Below are 27,060 nucleotides of genomic sequence, written 5' to 3' on the forward strand. Positions count from 1 at the left end.
TAAGTAATTATTTTCTGGCTATCACATATGATATCAAGAAAGCTCATGGAAAGGTTTTACGAAGTATGAAAAATTTCTCCCCTTCAAGTACTACATCTAGTCTCATACTTTTTATCATTATAATACTACCCTGAATGTCTTCATCTGCTTTTTTTCCAAAGGTTCAGTTACTCTTTATTATGGGACAGACACTATAATTATTCATTAACAAAAGTAGTCATATTATGATTTCACTCATCTCCTCCATTGTTTTCCAACAGATAAAACACAGAGTCCCTGCTACACACCTGAACAGCTGAAGAGTTTACAGCTTACACTTAAGGCATTTTCTTTGTAATATCAGGAATGAGGATTGATCCTTTGTTAGCATTTAACAGAACCATCTTCTGAAACTTCTGAAACTGCATAACTTTTCTATAAAATTACATGAATGACGATCCCCACACATCCATTTATGTCACACATCTATTGGTAAAGAGTATTTCATTACCTTCATGGTAAGTCTCACCTAAACAAAAAGTTTCCTGTAGTTTTTAGAGAATTTACACATTCCCCATGTTTTTGTCTTTGTTCCCATTTATCTAAATATCTTGAAAGGGCAGAGACAGAAGTATATTCAGAAGTATATTCTGGCCTGCTAAACCATCCTGTTGTGATGAATACAGGTACTTACCTGAGGAAGAAGAACACAATGCATAAAGAATCTGACTCAAACCCTCTAGCAGTACATACACATTTACTCAGTTTAATTTCTGAAACATTTAAGTTACACTGTGATCCTTAGCTTAAGTTCTATACTTTGTTCATGGAGAACAACTTAATGACTACCACCAGGCTGGGAGCCTCAGAACAAAATCAATTCCAATACAAGTAACACTTGGTTAAGAAAAGACAGTAATAAGTAATAACAGTAATAAGTTTTTTAGCAAAGATTTTTTGGGTTGTGTATTCAAAAACTTTCATCAAGGCTAGAGTCCACCAAAGTATCTTGATACATAAGAGCAATCAGCTGAATTTCCTCCTCCAGGAAAGTTAGCTTCCTGACTTGGAACCCCATCTTCAGACCACAAACCTCCTGGTCTGCAAAAGCTGCTCTGAATGAACTCCAGATGTAAAGTCGTGGCATCCCTTTTGATCTAAGCTCCACACAGCACCAAATACCTCAACTGTTAAGAAATATCTGTCTGCAACTCGTGTGTACCAGGTAGCCAGCCAGCAGGTGGCTGGGTTGTATCACACATGCAGCACAAGAAAGATGCAAGGAGCTCAGTATCACTCCAATGCAAACTGCTTTTCCTCCTTCCCTAAAAAATGAAATCGTCATTTACAAATTGAGTTAGGTATCTGAATTTAAAGTTTTAAAAAAACTGTCAAATACTGCAAATGACATAAAGCACCAGTCACTGTTCAGTGAATATAACACATTTGAAAAAACGATTCAATAATTATAAAAAAAAATGTAGTAAGTAAACCTTTAGGAGGGGATTTAGTACCTTTCTGGCACCTCTCAGAGAAGTCAGCAGAGCCACCTTCTTCATTTAGTGGGGACATATTATTAGTAGAATAGCAAAAGAAGATCAGAAGTTATACATAAAGCATGCTAAGTTTTGATTTCAGCACATTTCATAAAACTAAGTAGGATCAGCATAGGAATCCCTGATATCCATCAGGTAACCACCACAGGCCTGCTAAGTATATGGGGTATGTAGCAAGCAAATCCAGCTGTAACTGCAGCGTGCTCTTGCGTAGGAGGCATTTTTCAGCCACAATACATATCCTGTTCATTGGCGGTCAGATTATTCCATGGCACTTTAACAAGTGCAGACAGTTGCCCCAGTGGCTACTCAGCATTTCAATAACGAAAATCTTCTTAGCTAATTATCTACTGTGATTCCAGCCAAAAACAGTCCTCTTATACTACCCAAGAAGTAATTATGATGGTTATATGCTGTTACAGCAGTTACTGGCTTTTCAGCACACCAGATCACTGCGCACTTAAGATTGAAGAGAAAAAAGAGAAATCAGCACTTACATGAAGGAATGCTGTCAACATCCGGGACACTGCCATGACCTTATGTTCCACTTAACAGAAATATTCACCCAACAACCTTGGATGTGGATATGTTTTCATTAGAGAATTTGGCTTTATCTTCCTATTATAAAAGCAGGAAGTCAATTTGTGTGTATCAACTTTCCAATTAAAAACTAATGGAATTGCTAAAACACAACTCAAAATACACGAGGGTGTTTTGCTACCAGAAATCTCCTTTCCAAAAGCGTTTCTCAAAACATCATGACACTAACGATTTTAAGTGATGTAACTTTAAAAACAAACATAATCCAGCTATTTTCATGACTATTCTACTTCCAGAATCATTTTGGACTTGCTGTGGAAAGTAGGCATGATAAAGCTACAGGAATTTCAAACTTTCAAAACTACACTGCTGTCACAAGAATATTTAAACATATGCAAAGACTGTTTTCAACAACTTTATTAGCTTAATAAATGTTGTTGTACAAAATTTCTCTGGAACATCACAAAAGAATTACAGTGTAATTATATTTTGCTTATAATATTTTAATGGGGAGGTACAACTTTTTTTTTTGAAAATAAACATTCTAAACTTTTGAAATAGATACTGATTTTAAAAAGCAGCACGATAATATTCCTAGTCTCTCAGCAAGAGTAAGAAACACAAGTCTCATTGTTTTGCACCATTAAATTTGAATCAGAGGGTGACAATACTATATTGGTTAAGTTTACTTTTGCATTTCCATATTGCTTAAGTGGAATTGTTTACAAAACTACTTTGGAATGACAGCAGTAAAATGAGAAATATCTCAGAGGCTCAGTGCTTTGATACTTTCAGCCTCAGGAATACAGGGCTAAAACTATACAGGGAATTTTCATCCCAATACACATTTATAAATCATAAAATGAAAAACATTCAGAGCAAGCCCATCATGTTTTTTGTTCCTTAAAGAAGTCCATTCCTTTCAGCTCTTCTGGCAGATAGTCCTGTTCTACAGGTTCCTTGTACATGGGGTTATATTTGTAGCCTTTACCATAGCCCAAGTTCTTCATAAGCCTTGTCGGGGCATTTCTCAGGTGCAGTGGAACAGGTGGTAGAGGTCCTGTGTGCATTCTCAGACATTCTTTCACGTTGCTGTAAGCCCTGTACACCTCTATAGACTTTGGTGCTCTTGCAAAATACACTACACATTGTGCTAGAATGACCTGCAAACAAGAAGAGAGAAAGTGTTAAATGATTTTTTCTAAGCTGTTTGGGAAAGGGACTGTTATTCAGACATTTTGTGCAGCTTGAAAAGGCCTGTATTTTTATACTGACCTTGCGGGCTACTACAATATGAATATTATTAAACAACAGTTCAGTTCTTTATGATGTTTGCTTCTAGAAATGAATAACTAATTTAGAATGTCAAAATATATGACTAATTGTAATGGAGAGAAAACAGAAGAGATAGATAAATCTGAAATTAGTTCAAATACCACTTTTTAATATCAAATATGCAGTGAAATTCAAACTACAGCTTCTATTTTTAGAGCTACAATATTCTCTTACTCAAAGAAGTGTTGCGTAGAATGAGCAAATAACTAAATTTGCCTTGTCCTTGCAATCTGTTTCTTTTTTACAATTAGAAATAGTTTTTTTTTTTTTTACAATTTACAGTACTTTAATATCAGTGAATTAAAGAAGCTTTTACCTCACATTCTGGCATTCCAATAAAGTGACAACCTTGATAAGCAGCAACTGCTTGCGTTAAAGCCAAAGGATCTGCCAGCCCTGCAGAAAAGGATCAGATGAAAGCAGGTTAAAGTCAGTTTACTTTAATCACCTTTTTTTTCCCCTCTTCTAAGAAGGAAGATTATTCATGCACACTGCAAAGGTACTGTCTCAGATGGCAGACTGTCTGGTACAATACTTGGCAGTACTTAAGATATACTCTCTCCACCTACAACCTTCCTTTTTCCATGCTGCCCCCCAAAAAACTGAATCTGTTGCCACACAGTGGCAGTCTGAGCAGTAGCAGATAGTGTATGATCCACTTACTTTTTGGAATTGAAAAAGTGGGGAAATACACTGTATAGACATAGCTTCCCCAAATCTAGTAACTCTTCACCCATCACATGCACTAAAAACACTGCTGCATCTGTTACTTTGGATAAGAAGATGCCTTAAAACTACAGAGCCAGCTATCAAATCTGAAGTTTGTATGCCAGGGTAGGCTTTTAGCTTCCACAGTCACTAAAACAAACAAAGAAAAACCCAGACATCCCTGAAATACACATTCTCTGTGACACAAGTTTATTAGAGACCTATAATCATCACCAAAGTTGAAAGAATATATATTAATACACTGCCAAAACCTAACCTCAAAAAAAAAAATTTTTTTTTTTTTCCTGCAGTAGACAGTCATCACAATGACATCAAATGTAGGCTTCTGTGTGCATATACTAAACTTTTGTCAGATATAGTGCATTTCAGTATTTTGTACCTATTTCAAATGCAGCATTTATCACTCCCCGTACCAATCTTTGGAAACCAGAATGCTGGAAAATCTGAATTTAACGTAATGTTCCAACAAGAAATACTGCAATTGCTTACCTATATCTTCACTTGCAAATCTTACCAGCCTCCTTGCCACGTAGAGTGGATCCTCACCACCTTCAAGCATTCGAGCAAGCCAGTAAAGGGAAGCATTTTCATCTGAGCCTCTCATAGACTTATGCAGGGCAGAGATGCAATTGTAATGTTCTTCTCCTATTTGGAATGGGTGAGAAGAAAAATACAAAGCTATTTGGAAGAAATTAAGTGAGATACATTTAAAAGAATAGAATATATTTTACCAAGTCACAGTAGGTAAACATAACCTGCTTTTTCAAGTTCTTTTTATGCATATATCATTATGTTGTTCATCAAAGCAAAGCATGAAGATGCTGAAAACAACCAGAACCATTCCACTAACTATATAAGCATATCAGAGCAACAGCAGATGAAAAGGAAAGTTTTTTTCTTTTAAACATCACAAGGCAAACAATTTGATTTTGATATCCTATGAACTTTCCTTCAAAAGTAGGAAACAAAACTGGTATTTTAAGCAGTTAGGAAGAAGATCTTATATATCTCCTAATTCACAATAGGCAAAGTATGAGAATGTATAAACCATCAAACATTGCTTTCTGACAAACACATGTAGGTAGCAGTGAGGAAGCAACAGAAGAGAAAAAAAGTTGTGTAACACTGGTGATATTTTAGAAAAAGAAATTTCACATCAAATAAAATTTGAAAATGAAGCATCCAGTAAATGAGATGTGAATTTGCTATATTATACATGGAAAAAAGAAAACATTGCTGTAATTATATAATGACGACACTACAAAATTTGGAGGAAATAGACTCACAGCACAGAGCCCTGACAAAACCACTACAAAATGCTGGGTTCAGATGTGGACAACTGCAACCTTTTAGGAAAGGTCCTAAAAATTATAACCAGTTCAAACAACAACAACAACAAAATTAAATAAAACGCACCACCACCACCACCACCAAAAAACAACCGACTATCTGAAATACCAGACTGCTAAATAAAGGGTGGGGAGACAATGATTTACAAGGAAGTTTTTTTTTTTTTTTTAAACATTAAAGTTTAATATAAGATTAAGCATGAATTCCAAGGAGAAACAAAGCCACTTCACAGATATTTTAGGGCTATAGTTAAAAATAGGGGGGCACTATTGGGTACACTGAGACCCCTCCTGCTTGCAACTTTTTTGCCATGCAGCTGGGTTTGATTCTTATGCATATCGTTTAATCAAACTTATAAGAGTATTTTCCTGTGATATGGTTTTTAAACTTTCCACATAATCTGATTTTTTACTTCTCAAAGTGCCTGGCATTCCTTGGCTCACAGCTAACCATATTATGAAGGCAACTGGCTGCGTGCACAGCCATCTGTTAACATTTCTCTTCTTCCTACAGCTAAAAGGATTTACAGCCTCAGGGCTGTATCAGAAGACATCACTGTCATTTGTAGTCCCTGCAAAATTAAAGGCTACACATGTCATTAAGAAAACCAAAGCCTCCATACCACTGCAATTGCTCCTTTCAAAGTCAGTAAGACTTCCACCTTCCAGGTCAGAAACTGGGCCCATCTTCCAGTGTTGCTGCTCATGCTGCACTGCGGTTCTGTGGGGAATTCAGAGTGTGCACTCCCAGAGTACACAGGCTTGCAGACAGCTATTTTTGATAGGACTGCACACAAAGAGCCCTGTGGTATGTAGTCATTACTCACGCCAACATAAACAGCATGTCTGTGCTCTGTCATAGCACTTGAGTTAGTGGCAATAAACCCAAGCAGCTGGGCTCGCATCATCATCTTGGGAGAGGCGTCTTTTGGTCTCTCAAAAGGAAGACAGCCTTTAAATATCTTGAAAGGTTGCATCTGCCTGGATTTTTGCTTTTTTTTGGGGGGGGGGGGGGATGAAGTGCTTTTATACACTGTTTGGGCTACTGTAACATGTTGTGCCTGGGAATGCCAACTACAGAGGCAGAAGGAATCCAATGGATAGGTTAGGACCAAAGACACCAACCTTCAGAGTACTTGGCTGAGCAAGGGGACAGTTTTCTCCCTCTATTTCCTTCCTCAAAGTTATTTGTGTGACTGGCTCACCAGCATAATGACAATATTTATACGCTGGACAGACTTATTCAGAAAAAACTGTGGAATTGTACTTAAAATCTCTTTGGCCGATGCATGTAACTGCATATTTTTCCTTCTGTTGAAACTGTGTATTATGATTCTTTTTTAAATATGCAGTTTATACGCTACATGAGATACCAGAAACAGTTTAAAAAATTTAGACAAAACTCTTCAGAGACCTGTGTTTATTAGCTCTGTCTCTCATGCCAGTTAGCCACTGTAGATTCTGGCCTTATGAATTCAGCTTACAGAGATACATATGCAAACTTATCACTGCTGCTCTGCATCCCAGATGCCTCTTGAAATCAAATCTCTGAAGAGTTTTTGGAATCAAAACACAACTGTTCTATTAAGTTCCCACACAGGCAAATACCTTTCCTACGAGAAACAAGACGCTTCAGAAAAGGCTTCAGGGAAGATGGTATTTTCTAGAGTATCTAATGTATACAGACACATAAATCATGTTGATTCTCATTTTTTTGCCCCTAAATCACTTATGTGCTTAAGAAGAGTTTTCCAGCTAATTTAAGGTGTTCATTTCTCTAAGATCTTATTGATAGTAGACAGGTAAAAAAAAAATTCACTGACCATAATTAGTGTATGGACTCCTTCAACAATCCCTAATTATAGCGAGCCAAAGTAATATAACAGTCCCTGTCTCACATTATTTCCTGTCCTAGTCAAAGGTATATCAACTGCTCACTGATAAAGTACAGAATAAAGCCTTGGAAGAAAGGCTGAAATAACAGCATGGGTAAAAGGCCTTCTCATTCTGGCCCAGCAGAAAATAATAAAGCCGGCAAACAAATACAACGGAACAAGGCACCTTCTCTTTCCTCCTTCATAAAATAGGATGGCACAGCAATTAACATTCTGTAATCTGGAACATTTTATCTTCATCTCAACATATTTCTCTTCTTTACCATAGCTGACACTGTTGATACACAGATGAAAACAACAATCCTGCCATTATTCTGATTTTTATTTTTGGTATTCATTATTAAATCAGTGGAAGCAATGCGCCACAATACATAAATGCAAAAAGAGACAATAAAACTCCGTCTTAAAAAAATCAAGTCTTTGTCCATCTATAGTTAACAATTAATTTAGCTGCTGCATCATTTTCTCAAAAAATCAAAATAAAATGTAACTACAATTAAAAGCTAAAATACAACTAAACAGTTCTTCTTTCACATTGTTAGGGCTGCAGGCTGCGCCTGGCAGTGAAATTTGTCTAGTGGTTTCTTTGTTCTGCCAGCTAAAATACATAGATTATCTACACAAATATCTTGGCTGTACCCAAATCAAAGCAATAGGCTAATGCCTGGATTAAGAATAATTTCCTTCCTAGACTGCTCAGTGAGAGTACATGAAGGCATGCACAACTGTATACATTTGGCAAATATTGCTTAAGGTGAGCAAAACTAAACTATATAAAGACTGAATTCCATATTTAAGCAACTCAGACTGAACACTAATTATCTGGTGCTTGCTATGTGAACACGCTACACTCAAACGTATGCTGCTATCATCATGTTTAAACAGCATCATGTCTCTTCATTTTATAAGGCTGAAGCCCCCACCCTTTTTTAAAAGAAGGCTGCGGATTCCAGCACAAGAAATGAGATTTAAAAAGCATTAAAGCATAATACAAAAATATCAATATTTATACAGTAGCCTCTATCCAGAAGCACTTTATACATAAAACATAATAGCTATCTCTATTGTTGCCAAAAGTGGTCAATCCAGACACAGACTATTCTGCAAAAGAAAATTTAAAGGCACATACCCATGCAACTTGCTACTGTGACATTAGCAATCACAGGCTTTTTGACATTCATACAATCAAGAAAGAGGATTTTCACTGCTGCCACCCACCTCTGAAAGAAAATCTGACAAAAGCCACACAAAGCTCAAAGAATCATTGACACACACTACCTAGACTTCACACAAGCCTTAGGCGGAGTCACTCTGCCATCTCTAACTAAGCAAATAGGCAGAGGATGGCTGGGAGCAATGGCCACAAATGAGTTGTGTGACAGCAGCCACAAGGCAACAGCAAACACACAACGGACCTACGCAGCACAGGAGAGTCGCAACAGTAAACTGGACAGATTTTCCCCTTCCTCCTTCTCCCTAATCATGACTTCTTCCTGCCACATACCCCATAAATTTTTTCTCCTCCCTCCCCCTACCTATCCTCTCCTTCTCAGCTGCCAACATATCAATATCTGCACAGCTGACTTTTACTGACAATGAGCCGTCACTTCCTCTTTGTATCAAGGCTGAGAGCAGGCAAATGCATTGCAAACAACCTCTACAAATTTCACCACAGCTTTTAAGCATTGACAGTTAATTCAGCATATCAGATACAGTGGAAAAACACTGCCTGGCATAACTGTATGATGCTATGGCAGAGTAATTCAAGTACTGCTGAAGAACTAGCACATGCATTCAAGGCGATTCATTTAATTTCAAACATTCAGTCCCTGGCCTTTAACCACCTGCATAAAGAGGTACAGGCCAACTACTATGGTGCCTAACATTGCCAAGTACAAGTATAGCAAGAGTGGTTACCCCATTAAGAAGCCTGAAATGCAATTAGATTTATGTAACCTGTACTAAGCAAGTTACAAAATGCATTACCTCTAAAAGCAATTCTAAAAATATAAGCAAACTACAATAGAGCATTTCCAGCCCTCCAAGAACAAATCTTCTCATCAAAATAGTACTTCACCTTGCAACCCTCTTTGACCTCAATATTCTAATAACCTGAAGGAACAAAGTAATTTCACCATGCGACTGTCTGTAGGACTGCAAGGAAGTCTCTCAACTAACCTATGCTTCCTAAGGAGTGAGAGGAAACTGTTTAGAAGGAATTTCTGGATGAGCCTGCTATACTGTAAAGGAAATGCAACTTTTCAGGCCAAATTTCCGTACAGCCACTGCTTCACCAGAGCAACTGGTATGAAAGGGGAAGAAGCAGCGGGAATTACAGAGGCTCTTCAGAATGCTGCATGGCAGAAACTGCATCAGGTACCCACCTGCTCGATCATATAGGATGTGAGATCGTTGTAGACCTTCCTTTACGTGCTCTTCTGTTATCACAACTCCATCAGCAGAGCATCCTTTGGCAGTACTCAGAGGAGTGGTCTTCCCTGCTGCCAGTCTGGCCTGAAGTGCTAACTGAAGTCCGTTCAATCCAGTCCTTGCATCACCATCACAAAGGTAGGCTAGGGTACTTAGAGCTTTCTCCTCTATGTACACAGGGAATCTGCAACAAAATGACCACAAGCTGTTATCCCACGCTGTGCTCCTCTCATTGCATATTGTGCTAGATATTGCATTTCTTTGCAAAGTCTGCTGAGAGGCAACTGGGCTTACGTTTTGTCCTTAACTCATTCTGTCTGTCATGATTAAGCACTGCAGAACCTGGGATAAAACTGTGGAATCCTACCCCTCATCCTCCTGTCCAATGCATGTTAAATACAATGCCAGAAAAAAAACAAACAAACAAACAAACAAAAAAACCCACAGAAGTTCTCATCTATTTAATCTCCTTATTTTTTCCTTGAGATTACCTCCTCTCACCAAGTTCAATGGAAACTAGAGGTAGGTTTTTGCCAGAAGCACAGTTCTGGCACAGTCATTTGAACATCACACAGTTTTACTCCATCAGCATTTCATAGATAGCAGTTAGAATTCCTTGGTGAAAGGACAATGAAGAAGTAGAAAGCTATCCAAATGCATGAGATAATATAGTGATGCACAAAGTAACTATTGAGTATTTAAACTAATGGTTACTGACATTAAGAGCTGCTATCAGATGTTCTTTAAAAAGCTATGACAAGAAGCATTGATGTAAATCATAAAGCATATATGCATTCCACCTTGTTATTTGAAATGGTAACAGGTACAACTTCAGTCACTGGGGTACAGAAGCTATTTCAGCACAGAGAAAGGCTGTGAAAAAACAGAAGTAACCCCAGTACACACAAGTCCCTGTTCTTGCCATCCACTGCTTTAAGCACACCAGGGCTATGAGAATGCATCATAACAAAAAGGCTGAATTCCAGTGAACACACAACATAAACAAACAAGACAGGAAGAGCTGAGAAATGCAGTAACAGGTGAAGGCTTTGCCATGGTCTCATAGCCCATCTATGGCAAATCTGGGACAGTAAAGCACTCCAGCTCTTTCTCCAGGTTTTCATTCACTGGGTTGCAATCCCTGCTCCCAGTGCTATGCAAACCAACCTGACTGCACATTTCACATGCATATTGTTATTTGACCCTCAAACTTCAGTTGCATAAACAAGTTAACTGCTAAGGTGTTTGCCAGACATAGGATACAACTGATTTGAAAACAGAAGCCGATGGAGTTATAGCATGACAGAAGTAATCACCTTAACTTTGCCATTTCTAGTAACTGCACTGAAAATGAACAGTGACACATCAGCAAGGGATTAACGCACAGGACTTGGAGAGGCAATTTCTTATGAAGCCCTTGTTCACCAAGTTATTAGGGATTCACCAACAGCCCTGCACCTCATTCCCAGAAAGATTTACTACTGCTATTACCAGTGGTGTACAAAGAGATAATGCCAGGGTTCCCAGACACGCAGCTCTACTAATCTTCATTATTTGGCCCACCTCTTTATGGGGTTATGAAAAATGTTTTTGTTAAGCATGCAGCAGCTGCAAGCAGCTCTGCAGCTACAGGTATTTGAGCAGCTCTGAACTCCCCCTTATTCCCATGCTAGTCAGAAGTAGTCTGAATGGCAACATTAGCTTCCAAAAACTTGCATTTGGTGTTTCAAACACCCTCTGTGTTTGAAAGGGGAAACAGCAGAGTATAACAACACAGTGCCTTAATTCTATCAAGTAGCTTATACATCAAGTTACTTGGAAAGCAAGGAGCGATGCTCACTCTCACCACTACAGGTGGGCAACACATTTTTCTATATGCATCTAAACAGGACAACAAAGAAAGCAAAGGCTATCTGTAAAAACACAGCAAGCACTACACACAGACACCCTACTGCTAATACCTCCATCAACAGGGAACAAAACCAAGTATGCAGTGCACTGAGCAAACACCTCAATACACTAGCAGGGCAGATTGAAGAGAAGGTTTCACATGTGAACCTGCAAGGAATCCCAAAAGAATCAAGGTTTCAGAGCCCTGTTACCATTTAATTGCTAAATAAGAGCAGCATAAGAAAGAGAAGTTATATTTCTGTCTCTTCAGTTTCACTACTTGACTGTAAGTGCCCCACTGACTCAACACTAGCATTTAGCATTACAGAAATTAAAATAAAAATACACGACGAGGTATGTAAAAATCTGGTTACAAGCAAGTTCTTGTCCCGCTTCCATGGTGAAATCCAAGTTACAATATACTGGTAACAGAAATTTCACTCCAAATAATGTGTTATATATTGGGCAAATCTAGTCGTCGTCTATAACAACAGCACTACACATACAGGCCACGGGAAAAAGCAAACAAACAAAAAACCTTCCACATATGGGCAAGCTGTTCGCGGTGTATTGATGAAGTCAATGATTTGAAATAACGTAATGCTTCCCTAATTCCATAATCTCAGCTCCCTTCTTACTCAGAATTTATAAATAATGTTTTATACTCAGAATAAGTGAATTCAGTTAATTTTTCTAAGAAATTAAGATCTTAAATCTCATCATTCGCTGTATTTTACATTTTTAAGCCCATCCTATTCTCAGAAGCTCAGGCACCCTACACCCTTTCTCTTTACCCTGACTTCCCCACACCCTCAAACGCTGAGGCAGAACAACTCCCATAGGTTCTGACCTCTTCACAAGCTCCTGAACCTCTTGCAGATGGGCAGTCTTGTTTTTTTTTCACTCTCCAAAATTAACACAGAACACCCCCTGGATGCCAATGCTTAATGTTACTACCTTGTAACTGACGATACTTGGAGACAAAAATAAAAACAAGCCAACAGGGACACCCCAGTATCTATCACTCACTGAGCCGAAGGTGATATACTAGCTCAAGTAATGGAAAACTACCACCATGGGATAATAAATCATTCTTCCAATTCCCTCCTTATCACAATATCCTCAACGCAGTTTGTGCCAAGAACCAGTATGAAACGTAGCATCAACTACCCGTAAAACCTGCACAAAACCAGCGTTTGATACAATGAGAGTAGATGCAAGGAAGTCCGAGCAAGGAGAACCTGTACGATGAAAGGTTTAGAAATAATTGAGCAGAGCACGAGATAAAGTATCCACTGCTTCTTTCACGTATAAATCTGTATATTACAGCATTCATAATGCAATTATTTTCACTACAGTCACTCCTGGACAGATTGAAACAGTTTTATGGACAAATATAATTCTTCATCTTAAATGAAGCAGCATGATATCAATTATTCACAGCCTTACAGCATTGTCTTTGAAGAAGGCCTCATCCGAGCAACTCTATTTTTAGCAAGAAAATTAGACAGGTGTTTCAAAAAGAGAACAATTTTCAAAAGGTGTTCAACACCCAAGACCCAAAGGAAGCCCACGTTAAATACTGATTTATAAACCAGCAAATTCAAAACCTGTCAGTACTTGTAATATCGCCACTAACAAGCTGAATTGCGTGATGTCTAGGCTTGCCAACGACAAACTGGGAATCTTCCATTTCAATCAGCTGCGTGCCTTCTGGGCTACCTAACTTCAATACATTAATCTACCACCCAGTTTACCATCTGACAAATCAGAGAGCGCACTCTGAGGGCAGCACCAAAATAATAAAAAGTCAAGAATTAAAAGAAGAATTTGATTTCCTCTGTCAGTGACACAGCACAAGTGTACTGCATCAGTGCATAGCTGGTACAGTTTGTGCTGTTACTGAGATGGCAAAAACCGCAAAAAGTACAAGCAAAATCTCAGCAATATAAAGCATCTTTCACATTCACGTCTCCTTCCTTTTCTTCTTCATGCCTGTAAACTTCCTTTCATAATCTCCCCTCTTTTAGTTTATTGCAGGCTTTATGAGGCACCATTTGATGGCAGCGAAGCTGATGAAGATATAACACAAAGCACATCTTATCCTAAAGAAACCCGGTAACTCATACAAAAACTGTTAAAGAAACTTTGTAAGTGCAATGACATCACACAGAAAAGGATACCAAATTCTGTAATGGCTTCCAGTGGTTCTAGTTCAGCTTTACAGAAAGAAAAGGATGCAGTGGGATGAAAAAAGCCGGGTGATCTAATCCTATCGGAAACCTTCAGCAACAGAAGAAGCAAGACAAGAGAAAGCCAGTGAGAAAACGTAAACAGATTCTAGTAGCGCACACTTTCCTTTTGGTAACTGCTGCCCATGCACGCAGTGCAGAGCCAATGAAACCTGCTGAATCATTCCGCAGTGGCTGCATTCTCACTGAGCTCGAATATACCTGTAGAAACTGTGGAAGACCCACCCTCACACTACTCTTCAGGTAAAAGAAGAGACCACAAAGAATCATCCTCTTCTTCAAAACCTCACCTTGGTCAGATATCATGTCAGAAAAGTGTTGTGATACAATCTGATAAAATGATTCCAAGGAGCACATGCAGAACTTCATACTGCACATGGTTTGGACAGGAAAACTCACTCCTTGAGGAGATTAAATCCATAATACAACGTCCACACCTCTTCTGTCTTCTGGCTGGATCTCTGCATCCCTTCTAAAGTGGGTATGCCTCACATATGGGGACATGCTGCCCTGCAGCACCTTTTCCAACTCTGGAACAGATGTGAGCCCAGTGAACAATCTACTCCACTGTAATTTGTGATATACTTTTGTTTATTCTTCAGAACAGCATGAACTCTTACCTGCCTGCATCTAACACTAGCCCTGCTTCATAGAGGTAGGGAGATAAAGAGATAAAAGAAGAGATGCAGCTGCTCCTGCAGGGTAGGAGGTGGAAAAGAAATGAAGGATCAAAAATGGCACGGAGAGCGAAGCAAGAAGGAATGAAGGAGGAGACCAAAAACTGAACCACAGCAAGGGACAGGGTGGTTTAAAAAAAAAAAAAAGCCAAACTCAACAGCAACAGGATGTATTAACTACACACCAAAACCAGACAGTGGTAGGAAAGATAAGAAAAGTTGAACACACAACTGTAACAAAAGCTCTAAAATTCCTAGCTCTATTTTCATTTTAAAATGTCTGGCTCCTGCTTAGTCACTGGTATGGGGCACTCTCTCTTCATGGATAGATTTCTGAAACCATGCTAGTCTGACAGCCTGCCTGCCAGACTTCTTTCAGTTTGATTAAGCACCACACCACGCTGTTTAAATCATCCATAGCTAACGGAAGGTTACAGATACGAGAGTCTAGCGAAACCCAAACCCAAACAACTGCAGCTGAAACTATGCCTTCTACTTTAATCCCATACATAAAGGAAAGTCTCCAAACCCCAGTCAGGGTGTAGCCACAGCCACAGCTGTGCCATTACATTAAGGATGACATGCTGTACTGCCCTCTCTTCTAAAAGTCACACTACTACAACATGCAAAAGCTATAAATGAGTAAAAGTGAGGCATGGTACGCTGGTGGAAAAAAAAAAAAAAGAAGTGGAGGGAGGAAGGGACAGCTTGTATTCCCTGCCCTGACCTCAGCATTCAGGTTACTGCTTCTTATTGATTCTATTCTGTGATAATGCTAAAAGGAAAAAGCGTACTTCCTTCTATTTATTGCATCAAGAGTGCCTGCCCAATTAGTACCGCATTAATGCACTGTAAATTACTAGCAGTACACACAAGTACACACAAGTACACCATGAAGAAACTGTAACAACATCTTGTGTGAAAGTAGCAGAATCAAGCATTATTCTTATTTGCCAGCTAGCCATTTCAGAAGGCAGATGTACGTCCATAGGGGGATGTATCTTGAGCTTGGTATTTCCAAATACTCTCCCAAATGTTTAACATGACTATCTGGTTTGGACAAAAAGGGGCAGAGAAAAACAAAATACATTTTAAGATAATCTATTAACATCTCACAGCAAACACCCTCCCCAGCATACTGTAAAACATACCATAGCACTTATGCTGCAGCTAAAGCACAGTAGTACTCTCTCTTGATCTCATTCCAAAAAAATCTCAGAAAACAACAAACTTCCGTCAGGCACTTCCAAGCTAATTTAACAGGGGATGCCCCATCTGCCACTTAATGGTAATGCGATGTTTTCACAACCACTAACAAGAAGTAACACACATTAGGACGCGACAAAGACTCAGTTACAGGCTTCCACAGCAAATCCCCAGCAGCAGAACGGATTTAAATATCCTGGGGGGTGAGTCAGGAGCTACAGATCCAAGTATAAAACTCTCTCCTAATCCAGACGGTGAGATTATGTTTTGGATGGAGAGCCAGTGCTTTGAATTCTCTCTCTCCTGTCACCCCCCCAACCCCCCCGCCCCTGCCATATGCTGCCACCTCTTTTCTTTACTATCAGAAGTGGCTAGGGTTTCTCTTCCCACCCCCCAACTGCTTCATCGTCTCCCTGGCAGGCAGTCAATTCCTCAGGCTGTGCACGTTAACACCCTGCAGCCCATAAAGTACTCACTCCGAGCTCTCGCTGCCGCTGCCAGTTGCAGAGCTGTCGTGCTGGTCATCTTTGCCCAAAACCTGGACCCCTAAGGACCTGACGGCCCGCATCAGAATCGCCTCCATCGCCTCAGCTGAGAGCTTCTCCAGAACGATCACCCGGCATCGGCTCAGGAGAGCGGCATTGACTTGGAAGGACGGGTTTTCTGTCGTCGCTCCTATCAGAGTCACTGTCCCGCACTCAACGTGAGGAAGGAAAGTGTCCTGAGCATGGGAGGGAAGCAGAAAAACCTGATCTCAATCAATGACAACCTCAAGCATCCCATGTGAGTAGGCTATCTGGCATTTTCAAATACTTTTTTTCTGGTGTTGTGAGTCTTTGGGTTCCCTGTTGATGTGACAAATAACCTCACTGACAAGGCACCTCATCAGTTTGGCTAATTAAATGATTTAATTTCATGCATAGAGCACACAGTGGGCTGCTCACCTTGATAACCCATGCCTGCACTGAGAATGACCCTCCCAGCTGAAAAGGAAGCGTCAAGAATCTGCAAATTTTTAGTTTATGTGACTGTTTTATTGTTTGGCAATCAAAATACCATGAAAATAACTTATCTAATATATCAAATAATGAGGCTACTTCTAACTCCTTGAACCAATGTTTAGGGCTACATTTCTCTACCTAATTGAACAGGATGTCTCAGAAAACTGTAGGATCAGAACATGGTTCCATATAAAAATTTAACCAGCATGACAAAATTTGAGCTTTCCATGGCGTGACTAAAGGTAATAATACCTAGGAAAAGAAAAATTAAAATACTACAACACTCAAGCAATGGCTGCAGCAACATATTACACCAAAGTACCATGCCATGCTTTAATTTTCTGTTTTCACAGGGAAGAGTGCACAACATTAAAGCGAACACACCCTATGCACATCCACATTCCAGACCTTTTTAAAGGTAACATGGAATTTAATCCCCAGCATGGAGGCTGAAATGAACACAGGTAGAGCAAATGCTACTAACATGTCTTTGGAGAAATAAAATTTCAGGAAAACATCACAGAGTCCAGCATGTAAGTCAGCTACAAGTATAGCTCAGCCTTTTATTTAAATCTTCGAATAACAGTAATTACACATTGATGCTTGGAAGTTAGTTATGAATTTAATTTTCATAACTCTAATTTATTTACTACAAACACTAAAAACAAAAGCCCAAAGTGCGCTACCATCTTAAGGCAAAGTGGGGAATTTTACAGAAGTTCCGACAAAAGCTTTTTCCAAAAAAGTGATGTAGTACAATACCTGCTGAGATTTGTTGAAACGATGGATCTCGTCAATAAAGAGAATGGTTTTTCTCTTGAAGAGTCTTTTTTCATTCTGGGCTTGACTGATGACATCTCTAACATCATTTGTCTTGGCACTTGTGGCTGACAGTGTCACAAACCTTGTGCCCGTCTTTTTGCTGCTGTTGGCTATGATGTGTGCCAGGGTGGTCTGAAAAAGCGGTAGGAGCTAGCCTTGTAACAATCATTTTGGATACAGAAAGTACTCATGCGAAGACAGTATATAAAGAGCAAAGCTATATATTTAGGACAAAGGGACAGTGCTGACAGTTTAGAGAGTAGGATATTTTAGTTCACGCTATTGTGGCTGCCAATTCCACCACTGCATTTCTAGGGCCTGCACTTTTAAGTATCAGTCTCAATATTTTAAGTGCCAGCAGTGACAGCTGCCTCCTTTATCACTGAAGGAAAACTCTTCTCCAAATACGCTACTGTCACAGAAGATGGGTTGACTACAATTCACCACGCAACTATTTTGTAGAGTACATTAAAGAATAAAGAGCTGGACCATTCCAAGATACCTGCAGAAGAGCTTACACTGCAATTACTTAAGAAAGAAAAAGGTACATAAACATTGTTAACTAAAGCTTTTTCTATTTCCACCCCTTGTAATAACGAAATTAATCAAAAAGCAGCTCTCTACAAAAGCATGAGAGTGTTAATACCAAAAAATTATATGCAGACCTCAGAAAAATATAACTCTAAATCTAAATAGTCAATAGTAACCAAGTGCTGGCTCAGGGAAGTAAAGGGCTGCTGGCTGAACAAACCATTGCCTGGTTTTAATGAGCACTCACATCATTTTCCTTTCCTTGTAGACAACTCCTTCCCATCAGAATTTATTTATAGGGAATTTCACTGCACCCACTAAAGCAGAGAAGCAGCCTGCAGCGCTACCTTGCACACAGATTGAGTACACCTGAACACGGGCATAGTTTTCAGTCCCTCCTTCACTCCCCTCTGTAAAGGCAGGTGTATCTGCATGTCTCGAGCAGTGCATCTCTATTTGAAAGTACTGCTAGAGGAAAAATGGCTGATTCTTCCATCAGTCTCACTTCCAGTAAAGAAGGAGCCCAAGGAGACAGAAGCCAGGAGAGCCTCAGCAGCTGAGGAGCAGAACAGGTGCTGACAAAACTGCTTCAGAAGATATTTTAGGTACTCAGGTTAATGCAGCAAGTGCTCCAAACCTGATCTTCTTGCAGAGAGACTGCAGGAGCAACCACCTACCAGACCACTGCTAGTGGTGCTGGCGGAACCTCCTTCGCTGCCCCACCAGCATTACTGTCTCTTTAATGGATTTCCACATCCCGAAAACAGCGACCAGACAAAGATGAGAGAAGGGAAGCTAAGGGGAAGGATATACAATTATTTATCCTTGTTTTAGCTTTAGTAAGGGGTTCCTGACTGGTTTCAGAAGAGGTGTCATTTCATCTCTCGATACAAGATACGAACCCCGTGTCAGATCCCCTCATCTGCTGGAGCTCAAAGCGCCAGCCCCTTCCCTCCTGAGAACACTGCAGAAGACAAGACTTGAACGATACTCTGGAAAGTGCTCACAGCCAAGCCTACAGACATCAGGGAGGGCTGGGAGACCAGGGAAAAAAGGTGATACTTAAGACTTCGCTAACAGAATAAAACCATAAAACTAAAAGTTAGTGTTTCCTTACAAAAGCGACTTGATTCAGAATGTACCTTTGGAGGATTTATCCATACCTCAAAACCACTGAAAGCGTGGAAAACCCCAATATATCAAATCTGAAGATGAAAAAGAAAAAAGTACCTCTTCTTTCTCTAAAAGTAGCAGTGGTGAGAGGAAAAAAACAAACAACCCAAATGGCTATTCTTCTTATAGCTCCACTTCAACTGGTAGCTCGCACTTCATCAATGTCAGGTCACACAGATGAAGGGCCTAGTTACGGTCAGCATAAGTCTAAGAACAGGTCTAAATCGAGGCATTCAATTCTGCAGAGATCACTTTTTCTACACCCAGAGCGAACATATTTTTTCTTTCTATCAATCAGCACAGCTGGTATTGCGAGTCAAAACTCACAATTTTTGCAAGATATATGAGTATAGCAAATGATAGTCGTTAGCCAAAAAGAAACTGATTTTAGCTGAAGCCCAATTTATTTTCCTGCTTTTTCTCAAGCAGAAGCCAGTATTATGCTACGCAAAAAGTCAAGAACCATGACTCATTAATAACCTTCAACCTGACCCTGCAGTCACTTATTTCCAGATCTACTACACACAGAACACCTGAATACCAAAGCCCTCCTCCACTGGAAATTTCTTCATGTCAACCCGACTTAGGACTTCCTTCCCCAAAGGCTGCAACAAACCAAGATTTAAACACAGAAAAAATCCCACTAACCAAACAAGCCCACTCCCAGCAGCAGTGCTACTGGTTCTTCCATGCTTTGATACTAGCTATGAATGAAATAGAAGTAGTCCTGGATTAAAGCACACCTCTGAATGTCAGAGCAGCTAAGTCCCTCAGATTTGCTGGTTTGGTTAGTAGGATGTTTGTAGCAGGAGACAAGAACTTTCTGCACACCTATGAATTTCCTTGAATGTGCAGCTCTCTTTGAACGTAACCTATTTCCTCATTCTGTGCTGCCACTAGTAAATGCAACCTCACCTCCAGGGCTGGAAGAAAACAGGAAAAATCAAGTACAAACGTAGCCTGTCCCACTTAGGCTGATGTTCAATGACTTTGCATTACTAATTGGAAACAAGGTGGTGTTTTCATTTTTGCAGCTTTATACCAGGTGATTAAACACCACCCACTGCACAGCCCCTTGTAGGGATTAAGAGCAATAATGCCTCTCTCTCTTCAGAAAGTGAAATTGAAAAACTTGGAAGGGTTGTGTATATGATCAGATCATAGCAAAGGAAACCCTAGTCAAGAAGTTGTCTGTGAAACCTAAGGTCATCCTTACCTCGCTGCACTGGAAGATCAGGCAGACCTTGTTAACGAATCTGCCCATGGCTTCCTGTTCATGAAGCCTTTCCCTGTTTGCTCTTAAATTGCATGAATTTGGCAAAACAGCTGTTGTAGATGCTGGTCAAAGAAAACACACTGAGTCTCAAGTGTCATCTACATTGCTTTCAGCAGTCATGCTGTGGAGCTCCTGCAAGGTGTGCAGAACCGCTCACACTTTTTTGTTCTGTCTCTCAGCCTCTTCCTGAGGAGCTGACATTCACACTACACTTTATGGGAACACACTGCAGTGCAGGAGCTCTCTTCCAACACACATGCTTCTCCCAGCTGGCTCGCTACATCTGCAGACTTGTAGGGTCTCCAATCACATTATCCGAGTTCTACTCCAGCATCCTGCTGCCCTCCACCATGACATTCCCTGTACTTTTGCCTCTTCCTTTATCCTGCCAAGATTTCTCTATCTTTGTTTCCATGGTGTTACCATCAGCAGCCTCCCCCCACCCTTAGCCCTCCCTCTGAGGGCAGCAGTGCCACAGCGCACTTGATGACCAGTCACAACAGGCCATGCCTGGTTGCACAGCCTCGTGAAGAGTGCCAACAGTGCCAGCACCCTTAGATTGCAACTGGGAAAGCAGCTCCCTGGGATACAGCTTAAAAAAGCTGGGGTCTGTCCTATCCAACACCACTGAGTTGAACCCAGGCTACCACGCCGTGTCACAAAGACGCGGGCAATGAGTCAGGTTATGCCTAAAGGAAATTGCCAGGACAGCAGATGAGCATGGCTCAAGGACGCTGCCTATTGAGATAAATGCAATCAAAAGTGGCAGCAGTTGGCATTTATATAAGGGCAGATGCTATTCTTACTCCTCTTGTTTGGTTCCTCACACCCCAAATAGCCCACAGAGAGACTACTAGAGGAGTAAGGTGTCATTGAACAACAGCAAGTGGCTTCCAGCACTTCCAAAATCCAAGCCAGACCTGGCATAAACAGAGGCAAGGTCACTGCATGGTGTTTTCTGAAGCAGAGCTGTGCCCTCATTTGCTCCATCCAGGTTTGTTTCATCATGCTTTACAAACACAATGAGCTAACTCCAGTCTTCTCTTCTCAGAGAACTATACAAAGATATTGCCAATTTAAATTGACATACGCAAACTCAAGCATGCAGTTTTTGAACACTTCTTCCATGTAACTGCAAAGATGAACCCATTTTTCAGAGCTGTTCTGAACTCTATGCTACTGTAAAAGACACCGCGCATTTTCAGCTTAAAATTGCCACCTGTGTTTCAAAGCACTGCATGACAGTCTTGAATAAAAACAGAAATCATAAGAAGAAATAAGGGACTCCTAGAAATAAAACATAAACTCAGTGGAGATCTGATGGAAACTTCAAAGACCACTTGCGGTTGTTGGGTGTTTTTAAAAAACATTTTGCACTATATCAACATGGCATATGTTAACTTAGTACCAGATTGCATACACAGACCAAGAAAATCACGCATGAACACTTTGTCATGTTGTTTACAGGGAGCAGGTTCCAGCTACTTGTTGCCTTCTTTTTTCCCCTCATTAAACGACATACGTAAGAGGGAATGTTTACCATATTTAAAAACAGAATGTTCAGGTTTATAAAGCTTAAACCCTATCTGTGGCAGCAAAATTATTCTCTGCTCAAGTTACTCGTGTCCCCCCGCTAACTCTACTAAAATTGGTGCCCCATGGCAGACAAGCAAAAATGTAAATCCCTGCATTAAGGTGTCATAAATCATAGTGCAGCTTACTCGGATTACACTAGGATTCATACAGGCTTTTAAAAATTTGCGTAGTCAGGATGAATAAGCTAACTGTTCATAAGTTAATAACCACGGCATCTCTTTGAGGCAGTGTTTCTTCTTCTGGCCTGCGACTGGTCAGCTTCTTAAAGTGGAAAACACATTCATGGGTTTAATACTTAGTAGTCACAAAATTTTAAAAAATGGAGTCAAAGCAAGTTCAACTAAAGCACTTTGGCTTCATAAGAAATTAGGATGACAAAATAAAAGTACAAAGATTACATTCCCTTAAAGTAAGAAGGCACAATACAAACGAAAATTCAAAAAAAGAAAGCTAGCCCTCAACAAAAGTATCCTGATTCTGTCTTTTTGGTTTTGATTGTGCTTCCTTGAATATTCAAGTGCACCTGGGACAAGTTAACTTGATCAGCACAAAACAACGCACGATGCATTTAATCAGGTACTGGCTTTGTTATCTTCATAATAAAAATTCTCTAAGTGTTCTTGACCTTCAATATCAAATACTTTTGCAGCAGTTTAACAGCAAAGATTCTCTTCTTGCTCAGAAAAAGTCTGTTGAACTACAACACCTCTCGTAAAAGCCCAGACTGATAAATAATACATAAATTCATTTGAAATTTGTCCCCAAGGGTTAACTCAATGTCCACTTATTTTTTGATTCAGCCTACCCTTTTTAAAAGAAGTATCAGCATTGTATACTTCTTTCAGCATATACATACTTCTTTCAGTATGGCATTTGGCTGTAGAAATGGAAAAAAGCACAGACAGATAGCAATAACCAGATTGCATGGGTAGGAGGAGAGTGAAGAAGTCTAAGAAGTCCAAAACACCACCTTACACAGCAGTTTGGAGTTTAGACCAATATATTTAATAATATTCCTTTTAGCATCTGCCCACTAATGTACGACTTCTTCTTTGATGGGTAGAGCTTCGCATGTGGGCCTGTTACATTTGAAGCTAGATAATACAGTCATTTGTTAATATTTTTCCCCACTGAAAAGAACTGTGCAACAGAAAGTTTTTAACTATCAGCCCAACTAAGTCCTGAGGCAGTGCTAGTACTTTTCTATTTCATGAGATCATTTAAATATTTCAAACAATAATCTATGTGATTCTTCACGTAGAAAGAAAACACGCTTCCTGTCCATCAGTCCTTCGCCCATTTCAGGTTACCTCTTCATGAAATGTTTTCTTAGACATCTTGTAAATGCACATTCCAAACAGCACATGAAAGATGCAAGCAGACATCCACAGACAATTTTTACCATCCTTACGGAAGACTTTTTTTTTTTTTTTTTTTACCTTGCATTTTAAATCTCTAAGGACAGGAATTAACAAAAAAATAAAAAAAAAAGTGAAGTACGGAACTTTCAGCAACTTAACCAAATCAAACACTACTTATGGAGAAGAAGGCCTGAAATGAAATTTTACTCCAACACCATCCTAGAAATATTAGTAAGCATTGGTGAGGGGAAACATTCAGCTTTTTGCAGTAGGAGTTCCTGGTTCAGCCAGGCATATATGGTCCTGACACTTCAAAAGAATACGTTAAAAACTAGGTGAAAGAGCAAAGCCTTGGAGCTATTTGTTGAGAGGCAACCTAGAAAAGAGATGAACTAGCCAAGAACTTAAGTATCTGGAGAGAGAGTACCAGACTTTGGAACTGTTCCTGATGGGGCAAAAGGGACAGTCCTTATGCAATTCAGAAGTCTAATCTGATGAACAGTAGCATTTGGTGAAAAGCAAGCTTACTAAATACAACTCCACTTGTGGCACATAAGCAAGGAAGACAGGTCCTGAGAAAGGAGAGTGAAAGCTTCATTACTACAGACATGAAACCGACCACTCGTTATTCAAAGTCTATCTTAGGCACCACAGGAGATTCCAAAAGCCTTGTAACACAACTAAGTTATCACCACCTCACGAACAAGCATTTCTACAGGCTTTCAAAGAAGGTGCATTTATCAGAACACAATCCAAAGCCGACTGAGTCCAGTTCTAGTTTCCAGAGACTGTATGTGGCCTTCACTTTGTGACCACTGTGTTTGGAACATATTTTTTTCCTAAGGAAAAAGGGCTTCAAGAAAGACCAAGCAAGCACTGTTAATACAAACAACCAGAAACCAAAGACAGAATAACATGAAGAAACATGAAAGTAGGTCCCTGAATGTTACTTATTTAATAAACTACTAGACTACTGATTAATCAAAGAGCTTAACTCCACTTCTCTCTCCAGCCGTCTTACTTCAGTCAATCAACCTCCCCTTTAACAAATTTGTAGAATGTACTTTTCTTTATCTCATCGGGTTTTCCTGATATTACTGTGGTACTTTAAAGGAAGTAGCGATTACATAAGCTCACGTTATCTAGCCTGAACAACCTACTGCATCTTTGCCAACAGTAGCCATCTGTTATTCTCATACCTGCTCGTTATTAACTGTGATTAACTGTAATTAACCATGATTATTATTCAAATACCACACACATAAAGTCTCTATCTTCAAACAAATATACTAACAAAAGCGAGCTGCAATTCTGTCCTTAACTCCTCTGCTAGCACTAATTCATTAGTCATTATTTTCCCTATCCCACATTTCCCATATATGCTCTCATTCATATCCAAGACATCTATATATATATATATGTATAATATGCAAAACACAGAGCTGTGTATACATTAGCCTGACAGAGGTAACTACATATTTTGTTTAGCTCCCCCCACCAAAAATTGGGAATACAGGGAAAAATGATAAAATCAGGCTGAGATCTTTGAGTGCTCCCCACTTGCACACACTTGAGCTATTCATTTGGTCTTTCACTCACTACAGCTGTGGACCCCTTCATTGTTGTGCTGCAATTACAGTGCCTTCGGGGATTTACCACAGCCTGCACCAAGTATCTGAGAAGAGGCACAACAGGAGCCTGCTGTAGCCAGGATTTGTGACCAAAAGCTACAAGGGTTGACCACTTTTGGTTTGCCTGTTTGAAGTTGGATGAGTGCCTGGCACAGCGTGCCTAACAACAGTCTTAGCTCCCTTCCACACCAAAGTCTTTTTCTGTCAGGAGAGAGAATTTGTGGGTAAAACCAAACCTGCGCTCACAAGCCACATTGTAGTAAATCTGCCAGTATCTCACTCCGTTTCCTCGATATTTTTACAGGTTGTTTTCTTGCTGTTTTCAAGCTTCCCAGCTTTTGCATGTTAGTAATGGCTCTGAAGTTTACTAAAGCAAGCCTATTGTCTGAAATGAACAGTTTGGCCTGTGTAATTCAAGTGCAGACTGTAGGGAGATTAGCTGGCGAGTGTGGATTGCTTACTTTTTATTCTAGAGGCAAGCTGTGTTTTCGCGATCTCTGCAAAAACTAGCGGGCATAAGTCAGCATAAAGTCAACACAGAGGCCAAAATAATACACTGGGTGGGAAAAAAGAACAAAATGCGAGGGAATACGGAAAAAAAGAGACGCTCTCGGGGTTGATCGGACTTGGAAAGGAACCAGGGAAGACGCTGGGCGTGAGCTGCCGCCGGAGGCCCGGGGCTCCACTCACCTTGCCGCATCCCGGCGGCCCCCAGAGGATGAGGGAGGGGATTTCGTGGGACTCCAGCAGGGACCGCAGCAGGGTCTGGGCGCCCAGCACCCGCTCCTGCCCCACGTAATCCCTCAGCGTGTCCGGCCGCAGCCTGTCGGCCAGGGGCTTCCCCTCCAGCTTCTGCGCCACGCTGGCCCCGCGCAGCGCTGTCCCACCGCCCAGCGCCAGGCCTCCCTCCTCCGCCTTCTCGGCGGCGTCCCCCCGCCCAGCCCCGCTCCTCCCGCCGGGGGCTCCGGGGCTCTGCCCGCTGCCGCGGCCCTTGTTGAAGAGGGAGAAGACGGGGGCGGCCGCCGGGGTGGTCTCCCCCGATGGGGCGGCGGCGAGGCGCGGCTTCTTGGAAGGGGGCGACCAGCCCCGCTCCGCATCGCCCTCCCCTGCCTGCAAGCACCGGTCCAGGTGCGAGTTGATGAGCGCGCCCGGCAGCTCCCGCAGGCACACCGGGCACCGCACCGCCGCCTCCTCCTCCGCGCCCTCCATCGGTTCCCGCGGCGGGCACCGGCGGGGCAGGAAGCGAGACCGCCCGCCCTCGGCTCCCGCAGCCCTTCGGGAGCTGTAGTCCGCCCCGGCTGCCGCCCAGCCCGCCCCTAGCGGCCGGAGGAGCCGCAGGGAGCCTGGCTGCATGCCGCAGAGGGCAGGGGGTCCGAGCCACACAGCCACCGCCCAAGCCCCCGACAGCCCCGGGGCGAAATGGCTGCCGCGGGCATGGGCCAAAACGGCGCCCTCAGGGGGTCAGGGCCGCGCAGCCATAGGAGCCCCGGGGCAAACCTCTCAGAGTGAGGCCTGCTCATCCTTAGATTTGTCTTTAAGCTGCTGTCTTCTGCCTTCATGTTGAAAACACAGAATCACAGAATCATCTAGGTTGGAAGAGACCTCCAAGGTCACCGAGTCCAACCTCTGACCTAACACTAACAAGTCCTCCACTAAACCATATCACTAAGCTCTACATCTAAACATCTTTTAAAGACCTCCCAGGATGGCGACTGAACCACCTCCCTGGGCAGCCCATTCCAATGCCTAACAACCCTTTCAGTAAAGAAGTTCCTCCTAATATCCAACCCAAACCTCCCCTGGCGCAACTTTAGCCCATTCCCCCTCGTCC

General features: G+C 41.1%; 1 protein-coding gene across 2 annotated transcripts; it reads right to left on the reverse strand.

Moving 5' to 3' along the window:
* Window positions 1–2,480: 2,480 nt before the first annotated feature.
* Window positions 2,481–26,857, reverse strand: WRNIP1 (WRN helicase interacting protein 1). Of its 2 annotated transcripts, none has more exons than XR_013947012.1 (7): window positions 25,920–26,857; window positions 17,602–17,793; window positions 16,315–16,559; window positions 9,768–9,997; window positions 4,654–4,784; window positions 3,727–3,806; window positions 2,481–3,238 (listed from the first exon to the last, which is right to left on the reverse strand). XR_013947012.1 is itself a non-coding variant. In XM_080581264.1 (7 exons), the coding sequence occupies exons 1-7, from the start codon at window positions 26,580–26,582 to the stop codon at window positions 2,963–2,965; spliced, it is 1,842 nt and encodes a 613-aa protein (XP_080437390.1). In that variant the 5' UTR covers window positions 26,583–26,597; the 3' UTR covers window positions 2,481–2,962. The 2 variants fall into 2 exon arrangements, 1 of the variants encoding a protein (XP_080437390.1); XM_080581264.1 differs by having other exon boundaries at window positions 4,629–4,784; window positions 25,920–26,597.
* Between the last annotated feature and the right edge of the window lie 203 nt (window positions 26,858–27,060).

This window comes from Anser brachyrhynchus, assembly GCF_964034855.1.
Source record: "Anser brachyrhynchus genome assembly, chromosome: 2".
Lineage (NCBI taxonomy): Eukaryota > Metazoa > Chordata > Aves > Anseriformes > Anatidae > Anser > Anser brachyrhynchus.

Bases quoted from the DNA above. Each gene is read 5' to 3' on its own strand.
- WRNIP1 (XM_080581264.1), bottom strand. From the start codon at position 26,582: ATGCAGCCAGGCTCCCTGCGGCTCCTCCGGCCGCTAGGGGCGGGCTGG. The intron at 16,560-17,601 runs GTATTGTACTAC...TCCCATGCTCAG, and splicing joins GTTTCAACAAATCTCAGCAG to GACACTTTCCTTCCTCACGT. The intron at 9,998-16,314 runs GTGAGTACTTTA...ATTTTGTTGCAG, and splicing joins AGCGGCAGCGAGAGCTCGGA to ATTCCCTGTGTACATAGAGG.